Genomic DNA, 10,407 nt, shown 5'->3' with positions numbered 1-10,407 from the left:
CCTCCCACGTGAGAGTCATCCTCTGCTCTGGAGTAAACTGTAGTCGGTACCATCTCCCGGCATCACCCTTCAGACTGTAGGATGCCAATCTCTGCTTCTGAACTGAGCCCACACTGAGTATGTCAAGAATGTTGCCTACGTCCTCCTTCCACTTATGGACTGCAAGAGGGTCTGGTGATCCCTGGAACTCGGGTGCCCTCATCTTCTGGTACCTCTCAACCATACGGAGCCAAGTCTCCTGCTCGGTGGTCCTGTCTGGAACTGCTAGGTGAATGGCTGCAGGCGTGACCTCTGGGGGTCTCTCTCTGACAGGAACGACAGGTATCCCCTGCTGCTGTGCTACCTGTGGTGGTGGTGTCTGTGGTGCTATATGAGTCGTCACCAAGTCCTCAATGGCCGTCATCCTGGAAATGAGAGGAGCCATAAGATCCACCAAGTACTGAGGAGCCTGCTGCGGCTCTGGTGGTGCCTGCTGAGGCTCAGACTGAGCTGGTTGCTGTTCTGATGGAGTCTGCTGTGACTCCGCCTGGGTAGCTCGCCTGGTACGGGGTCTACCACGTCCTGCCATCTCTCTGATCATAAGAAAATAAGAGTCTATGAGTCAAAATAGACTTTTATAAATAGCGTATCACAATAAGATTTTCACAACATATAGTATTGCACTAATACTTTAAACTTATACAAAAATAGTTGTCATAAAAAAAAATTCTCAAATTTTGAGATATACGCACATATATCGTCCTCACTCATACTAGGAAATCCTTACGGACTCTATACATGAATCCTAGGAAACTCTATCCTAGCTCCACGACTCGACACAGGATGATCCTAAGGATACTGGAACTAGAGCTCTGATACCAACTGTGACGCCCCTGGGTTCACACAAGGCTGCAGTTCTTGGTGAAACCAAGAATGTCAAACATGTTTCACCATCACAATTCTATCACTCTAGTAGAGTCAATAACAGGTGTAGGTACAAAAAGCAAGTAAAATATAATACAAGAGATAACTAATGGAATAATAGGGATCAAAATGCTATTTCATCATCCAACATGCAGATAATACAAAAATAATGTCTGAAATGAATATACTGAGGTTCTCAACAAGCCTCAAATACAACAAGTCTGAATGAGGGATATAAGGCGTACAGCCTTTACAACATCTATAGCATAGTCCTCAAATGTATAATACCAACTACAGTGGAGCCCAAAGAAATTATTACATAGCTAAAATGTAAAGCTGAACACTAAAGTAGTCCACTATCAACCTGCGACTCTCCGTGCTCCTGGCTCGTGACCTGAAAGGGGGAGGGACAACGAGCGTCAAAGCGCTAGCGAGCAACATCACAACCAACCCCAAGGGAACAGGGCTCGTTGTATAAGAAAATACAGTTAATATATTATAGATCTAAAATCATTGATCTTACTAAAAAGGGTTTTAGTATTTAGAATTTTACAACACGAGAATAGGTACGTCGAGCGAAATAATCCAGACAAGGAAACCCTCATGTATATACCTTATATCTCAAATTTGTAAGCTCCTAATCACCAAACCTGAGTTTCTAATACAGGAACAATAATAAATGAAATACAACAAATCTCAGAACACAAGCGCAGTACCATATCATAGTCTACATGAATGTCATGTCAAAATCATGTCGTGAACTTCTGTAAGAAGGTCATATGCAGGGTTAAGAACTATGTACGAAACAGGAACTTTATGAGGTAGTTTCCAACTCATAGAATAAGTGGCAAATATCCTACACGAGGACTGAAATGGATTATAGTCCAACACGAGGACTGAAATGGATTATAGTCCAACACGAGGACTTCTATGGATTATAGTCCAACACGAGGACTGTGGCATAGAGGAAATATCGCTGTGATGTATATAATGAAGTCTACTTATATCAATCTACACTCAAACAGTGTATAAGTCTCCAAATCATACCCTCAGGTCATCTATCATGCATGGATTACATAGTGAGACTAAATATCAAGGTCAGATAGTCCAGGCAAACCCCCGAACATAAGTAATATACCCAAAAATATCCAGAACAGAAAATCACAACAGATAGTGCGGTGGTCGACCGCACCGGTCGACCGCACTCTGGTGTGCGATTGGCGGTCGACCGGAAAAACGTCGCGGTCGACCGGAAATAAATCACGGTCGACCGAAATAAATTGTGGTCGACCGGAAGAACGTCGCGGTCGACCGAAAATAAATCGCGGTCGACCGAAGCCTCTACACGAGCTTAGCGGTCGACCGCACCGGTTGACCGCCGAGCGGACAGAAACCCAAATCTGGGTTTCTGTCAGCTCAAAACCTGAAACAAAAATCTTAAAACGAATACCCATCTTTATGGAAATGTTATGCAGTAGTAAAACACGAATTTAAACCTTTAAAACTTGGTCAACAAGATCCCATATATATATACATGATCTACCCATTGTTAACAATAAAAAAAAGGTTTTTACTTCTTTTAAGCTAGATTCAGATCTAGATCTTTTAAACAGGAACCATTGGTGAATTTTAAGAACAAAGAATACACTAATTTCGTACTTTATGCCATAATGTTCTATTAGCTATTCAAAAATACGAATTTGGCTCAATGAAACCCAGTGAAACTCAGTTCTTGACATGAAAACAAAAGGGGTGGGGGTTGGGCGAGAAGTTACTCGCCTTGGGTGTTGGCAACTGCTCTGGAGATGGTTCTCTTTCGATCTGACCTGCAAACTCCCACTGCAACTCCTCCGAACTCCTCAAAGATCACCAAGTCTAGTTAGGGTTTTTTGAGAGGGGAGAGGAAGGGGGCTAGGGTTTTGGTTTCAATACTGAGGGAGGCTCTCTCGTGAACAGTAGCATATATATATACCCACTTACAAACCCGACCCGAAACCCAAAGACCCGAAACAGAACCGTAAAAGAAAACAAAGCCTGAAACTCTCTGTACGCTGGTCGGTCGACCGCACCGGTCGACCGCCACGGTCGACCGCGTCGGTCGACCGCTCAGCACAGAAATGCCTTCTGTAGGCATTTCACCTGCTGGCCATATACCACTCGATTTCTCTCACTTGTATACACCTGCTGGGTTCCCAAACCCTGGTAAAAATATATACATCATATATATATATGGTTATTTATCACCAAAGAAAGATTTATTACTATTTATTCACACCATTTCATTATAAAATTTTGGAGTTTTACATTCTTCCCACCTTAAAAGAATTTCGTCCTCGAAATTCGGAAATTATACAAATATCAAAATATGAACTACTAGGTAATATATAGAGATATTTATACTTAACGATCTAAAATGATAATATTCTCGCTAAAATCCTAATCTAGTGGAACCAGTACATCGAGTGAAAAATCCAAACCAACGCCATCCCTTTTTCTCCCCCCTCAACTCTTCAAGGATCGCAGTCCCCCTCGCGATTTCCCTCACCGCTTCCGCTCCGCTCCGCTCCGATCAATTCCGGTCTCTTTCGATTCCTTGCGATCCTCGATTCCGAAGCCCGGCTAGGGTTGGAATCGTGTAGCGCGTCTCAGATCGATGCAGTCATCTTCGCCGCCAACCCACCCGGTGATGATGTGGGCTCCGCCCCCGCCACGGCGGTGATTGGCGAAGGGCACGGCGGAGGCGGAGGAAGGCGACCGATGAAGCAGAGGCTGCTGGTGGTGGCGAACAGGTTGCCGTCGGCAGTCAGAAGGGGGGAGGAATCTTGGTCGCTTGATATCAGCGCGGGCGGCCTTGTCAGCGCTCTGCTTGGTGAGAGCTTGAGCTTTAGTCTTATCTCCACTGCATGGTTGCTTCGTCATCATGTTAGTTTAGAATAGGGAATTTAATCAAGTTTTTGGAGTTAAAAATGGTGCAATGATGGGAGTTTTGTTGCATTAGTTCGTGGGTGGAGGAGGTGGATGCTAAGTTTTATTGCATGGTTGCTTGTTGCTATAATGTTTTATATATGATGGAGAATTTTGACCAATTTGGTAGCAATATGCTAGAATGACTAGAATTTACTTGCATTATTTTAGGGGTGAGGAGGTTGAAGCAAAATTGTATTGCATGATTGCTTCTTGGTCTAATGTTCTATAATTGTATTGAAGCAAAATTGTATTGCATGATTGCTTCTTGGTATAATTGTATTGCAAAATTGTATTTAATGATTGCTTCTTGGTCTAATGTTCTATAATTAGGTTGAAGCAAAATTGTATTGCATGATTGCCACCATCGGTTCGATTTTTGCCCCTTTTTAAAGCAAAATTAGGGTTTTGATCGGCGTTGTCGACTTCGTTGTTGAATAATTTTTATTGCTTGTTTTCCCTTTGTGCTTTCGTAACCTCTTCATGATGCTTTGCATTTTTGTTTTGCAGGCATAATTTGCTCAGGTTAGATCTCCTGGGCCTCTGAGCCCAGCAATGCCAACTATGGGCTATCATCCTGGTGCGCCAAGGCTTGCGCCACAACACTTGTATTATGGTCAGGGAACGACTGGTCTAGTTCCACCCCAACCTGTTCCAGGGTTTCGGCCTGGTGTTGCACCAAACTTCATGATTCCTTACCGGTATTTAGCTGCAACATTTCTATACTTTTCTTCTTTTTGTTCTTTAGTTTCCTTTAAATGATATGTCCACTTACTGTTAATGCTTTGTCTATACATGGGTTAGGCTAATGGATTACTAATTCTTTTCTGATTAGAATCAGATTTTCACCATGTAAAAGGTGGTGAAGTGGGCGGAGATCTTGTTTCTTTACTGGTCACTAAGGTTGAAGGACATTTTATTTCAACAAAAGGGTCATACTCATGATCTGCCTTTGAATTTATAGGCTTGTCACTGTCTTTGTATAGAAAAGCATATTTTTGCTTGGGTTCTGGCCATAGTTGTTATCGTAGTATGATTAGCTCTTGGAAATATGAAGATTCAGGGGAAATTAGGAAAGAATTTGAAAAGAAAAGCGTCTTCAATAAAATTAAGTAGAGAATGAAGACCGTGAAGTTGGGGTCTTGACGGAAGCCCTTCCTTTTTTTTTTTCTTTTCCTGTGTTATTTAGTTAAGTTTAGGGGTTTCTTGACGGTTGGGGTTGTTGTTTTCGAAATCAAAGAGGCAGGACAAACCAGTATCGAGATCCCCTCTGTCGGTATCTGCATCCACATATTCTTCCCCGGAGGTCCCATCATCGTCACCCGTAGGGAGGAGCTCTTCCTCGTCTGTGAGAAGAGATTTGGTGTGCCCTTTTCTCCGCTTCTGAGCAAGCTCAGCCCTGCGACCAGCCATCATAGCAGCCCGGACCGCGTACTCGGACTGTAATTCTGAGAGGCTCTCGGTTGGGGTTGTTGTTTTCGTTTGATTGCAGGAGATATACCGGCAGCGACTGAGGAGGATGTGAATCTTGCGGTGGAGGCGGCGAGGATAGCGTTGAAGAGGAAAGGCGATAAGGAATGGGCTCGTGCTACGGGAGCTTTTCGTGCTAAGTATCTCCGGGCAATTGCTGCTAAGGTAGAGATTTAAATGTTCCTGTTTTTCAATTTTTTTTCATTGATTGGTGTAGTGATGGTTATGGATCTCAGGTCTTTGATATCTCCTTGGGAGAAACTTAAAGAGTAAATTCTGGTTGTTTACTTGGATGCTCATAGAAGCTTTAATCAAAATATTGACAGGTAGATCTTCTCTAAAGAGCAGCAAATATAAGGTATTGGGCTTTTTTTCAATTGAAAATAGCTATGCGCTGCATTTTGTTTCCCTGTACATTACATGGGGAACTATTGGGCTTTTTTTCAATTGAAAATAGCTATGCGCTGCATTTTGTTTCCCTGTACATTACATGGGGAACTGTCTTTATCTCAGTAAACTAATAAAGGACATGCGCTGCATTTTGTTTCCCTGTACATTACATGGGGAACTGTCTTTATCTCAGTAAACTAATAAAGGAAAACTCAAGTTGATTACTTTGTAGAATTAACTTTAGCTGAGTTTCCTTATCCTGTAATTTGTAAATGTAACTAATATAAACATCTTATTCGTTAAGAGGCACTAATATCTCACCAGTGCTGACTATCAATACAAAATTGGTTTATCAACAGCTTTATCTAAACCATTCCTCAAAATATGTGGTCACCTATGGAGCACAAGGTTCCAGTGATGGTTAGAAAAATTTTTATGTTTGCCTTTTGACTTGGCATCAACAGCCTGTCATAAAGAAGGCAATGATATGATTTTCAATACAAAATCACATTCATATTTTGATGAACAACATAACCGAAGTCATGTAATACTATGTCTAAAAAAGATGGTTTTTTCGTCAATATGTGTGTATTCAATTTGATTTTGTTTAAAATATTGTAGGCAGTATCTGCAGTAAGGATGTTTTATTTCTACTTGTTTACTTCCCATTGTTTACTTCCTATTAAAAGTGGATCTTTTTTTTCTTTTACTTCGAATTGTTTACTATCTTTTGAGGTGCGCCCTTTCTGCTTTCTTTGGGTTCAGATAACAGAGAGGAAGTCTAAACTGGCTAAGCTAGAGGCGCTTGATTGTGGGAAGCCTCTGGATGAGGCAGCATGGGACATAGTACGTCTGTTGGTTTTCACAATCTAAATCAAGTGTCAATACCTGTGAATCTTCTGTGTGCCTTGTCCAGGATGATGTTGCTGGCTGCTTTGAGTACTATGCAGATTTTGCTGAAGCCTTGGACTCGAAGCAAAGAAGTCCTGTTTCCCTTCCTATGGTTACATTTTAAGTCCTATGTTCTTCGAGAACCAATAGGAGTTGTTGGGTTAATTACTTCCTGGTATATGCTCTAAGTTTGCTTTTCTTAATTCATGCATATACTTACATTGGAATTTAATATTTTTTAATTTCATTGCAGGAACTATTCTTTATTAATGGCCACGTGGAAGGTTGCTCCTGCCTTGGCTGCTGGATGTGCAGCTGTACTAAAACCCTCTGAACTTGCATCAGTGTAAGACTTGTGAATAGCTTACTTTATCTTTTTGAAAAATTTGGACTCCCTGTCACATTTTTGTCACCAAGACTTGCTTAGAACTTGCTGAAGCATGCATGGAAGTAGGACTGCCTGCTGGCGTCTTAAACATAGTAACAGGATTAGGGCCTGAAGCTGGTGCTCCTTTGGCATTTCATCCGCATGTTGACAAGGTAAATCGTTGTTCTCGGTCCTTGTCCTGTTTCGTTATTTTGAATTTACAGTTTTGTTTGGTGGGAAGAATTGATTTTGTCTTATAGATTGCTTTTACTGGTAGCTCGGCAACTGGGAGAAATGTCATGACGGCTGCTGCACAATTGGTGAAGGTTCGTTAGAAGTACAAAACATGAATTTTCCATTGTCGTGATTGGATCCTGTTTTGTGCTTTTCGGACTTGTTTTGTTTGATGTGAAGAATTCATCATCCTATCCATTAGTTAGAAATATGCGGAGCAGCTATATATATGTAGCTGGTAATCTGACGTTGCATTTTCTCTAACAGGAAATAATCAAAGAACTGATGGAAAGGCTACCACAGATGAAAGAGCTTATGGATATGTACTGTGGCTCTGATAGATTGACTGCAAAGCAACAAATGCATGAGTTAGACAGAGTCGCAAAAACTCTACTAGAGAATATACCTTCATCTGTGAAGAGGTTCATTGATCGTGCCGTTCTTTCACTTCAAGTTTTCTTTTTTTCAATTTAGTTTAGTTTCATGTAAATCTTATAATGTGTCATTCTCTGACATGGAAAACACTGAATATGTCAAACTGGAATATTTAAACAAGCCTTTGAGTGTTGACTTAGAAATGGAAATGAATGTAATTATTTTGCAATGGGAGCAAATTCTTTGTTTATCATAATATGCAACTTGTTTGAAGTATAATTTGATGTTTGGTTTCTTTGTTGATGTGAATGAGAGCAATTTTTTTTTGGATATGTTCAAGTTCAGTATAGGCTTATAGTTGACAGAAAAGATATTACTTTTGGCGATGCAAATTAGTATCGAAAAAATTATACTTTTTACCGACGCATAATATGCTTTGCCAAAAATTATACTTTTGCCAACGCTATCTTGCGTTGGCAAAAGTATAGCTTTTGGCGACGCAAGTTAGCGTCGCCAAAAGTATAGCTTTTAGCGACGCTTCACTCTGCGTCGCTAAAAGCTGCACTTTTGCCGACGCTAACTTGCGTCGCCAAAAGTATAGTTTTTAGCGACGAACAATTTTGCGTCGCTAAAAGCTATACTTTTGCCAACGCATAGCTTTTGCCGACGCTGCATGCGTCGCCAAAAGTATACTTTTGCTGACGCAAAATATTATGCGTCGTTAAAAGATATACTTTTCCCGACGGATGATGCGTCGCCAAAAGTGTACTTTTGGCGACGCAGTGTATTTGTGTCGCCAAATACTTTCCTTGACACACTTTTGGCGACGCGTTAGCGACGCTGCATTTTGCGTCAGGAAAGCTTTTTCCCGACGTTTTTTAAACTTTTGCCGACGTTTTTGTTTCGTCGGCAATGTTGTATTTTGTTGTAGTGATAGCAGGATAATTCATTATCTATGAACAATCTAAAATTTTAGAGAATTTGATTGCCAGTATTAAATTACTTGTGCTAGAACTATAGCTTTCCCCTATGTCTAAAACAAACTGCCTTAATGTTGTGGAGTTAATGGAAGCATTACTTATACCTAGGATTTATTGTTTATATGAATTACAACATAGGTGTAATTATGTATCTGGTAGCTGAGCCCTATATATGCATCACCATTTGAGTGAAAATTTATCAAGATGACGTTAAAGACTATTGATGAGCAACAAGCACTACATCCAGGAAGGAACTATGGGCTCCTTGCCATTTATGTTCTGAAGCTAGGTCCTCAGCAGCCAAATATTAAGGAATGTCAAACTTGTTTCTTTCCTTTTGAACTATGTATCATTCTTTTGTTGCTGGCATCTCCTTTGAATGATAAGAAAGTTTCCATGTGCAAATACTCACTTATATCTTCTCCATTTTATACCCTTCATTTGTATGAGTATAGATACTACATTGTTTTTTTAAAGTATCCTTTTGTTTATGTTTACTTGCTGTCAGGGGTTCTTCTACGGGGAGAGGTGACAAATCTAAAGGATGCATCGATTCAGCTATGCACTCATATTGCCAGGAATTGATTTTACAATGAAGATAAGGAACATAGCAATAAAGTGGTTGTTCCAGGATTGTCTAACAGTGCACAACTTTGGTGATCAATTGCTTGCGGTTTTAACGTTATGTTTTTGCATGTAACATGTGCCTTATCTTCCCAGTGAACTTGTGACTTGGAAAATTCTATAATGCTTCTCTTTTCATTGCTTTACCAAATGAACTAATGTGATGTTGAATAGGGCTCCATGAAAATTACAAATTGTCATTGACTTCAACCACTCTAAGTTGGTGCTAAATTTCTGGCTAAATACATCTAAGGGACTGATCATACATCCATGAAGCCCAGCTTATACAGCTAACCAAAATATTCAAAAAAGATAATACGAGGGATAAGGAAAATAGTGAGATAAATGTAAGGACCTGACTTATAGCTGAGACAAATCATATTTAAGCGAGTTTAGGTTGTGAAACTTCTTTCTAATAGTAAAATTTATTGGACATCGTGGTCAACATGTTCCAATATAGATCTGTAAATTGGAATCATATTATAGCATTTACAAGATTGATCACTTGCTACTCCGAGTATTATTCATGGCGAATTTCATATGTCAGAGTCCTCACAGTGTGAATATTATTGATAAATAACTGTTTAGTGAAGAAACAATATGTTTGTAATGAAATTCAAGATGTATGTGATGTTGCCAATAATTAATTTTGACACATTACAAACATAATAGCCTTTAATCTTACAAAAGGTCTTTCACTATTATTCTCATATACCGATGGAGATGAAGCACCCCCCCCCCCCCTCTTTGACCATATTATGCTAATTTTAACCAAAAAAGGATAAACTGTTGGGCCATGATTGTGATGTACGTTCATCTTCCAGCGGCTGGAAGCCACCTCTCAACCTGGGAATGTGGAGGCTATTTTATCTACAACAAAATATCATAATTTCACAATGCCTCAGAGGCAGAATTATCTGAACGATTGGCTGCAGCATCTCTTGATGACCAAGGATTCCACGCCCTGAAACAACTTTGCTGTAGTATTGATGTGAAAATTGCACCCTGCATCTAATGCAACTGAATAAGAATGAGAGAAAAATTTATTTGTCTTATAGAAATTTGTTTGCATATGTTGGATGATTGTGAAAAAAAAGCTTCAATAATTTGCATTGAACAATTTTTTCCACTGTTTTTCCCCTTGCTGGAAATGTTCATTACAACACATAGAAAATTTCATATTTACTTCATATATAATAATTTCAAATA

The 10,407-nt window shown here is 39.9% G+C and overlaps 1 protein-coding gene across 1 annotated transcript; it reads left to right on the top strand.

Annotated features, from left to right (window-relative positions):
- On the top strand, positions 3,661-7,819 carry LOC109834900 (betaine aldehyde dehydrogenase 1, chloroplastic-like). The gene is given in 11 exon segments (XM_020402918.1): positions 3,661-3,825; positions 4,393-4,568; positions 5,067-5,230; positions 5,360-5,502; positions 6,493-6,573; positions 6,644-6,733; positions 6,735-6,793; positions 6,872-6,964; positions 7,035-7,158; positions 7,246-7,311; positions 7,487-7,819. Coding segments are annotated over 11 exon segments (1,368 nt in total). The 3' UTR covers positions 7,694-7,819.

Source organism: Asparagus officinalis, chromosome 3 (genome assembly GCF_001876935.1).
Source record: "Asparagus officinalis chromosome 3, Aspof.V1, whole genome shotgun sequence".
Classification (NCBI taxonomy): Eukaryota; Viridiplantae; Streptophyta; class Magnoliopsida; order Asparagales; family Asparagaceae; genus Asparagus; species Asparagus officinalis.
Note: the sequence above shows the minus strand (reverse complement) of the source record. Positions and strands in the feature narration are given on the sequence as shown.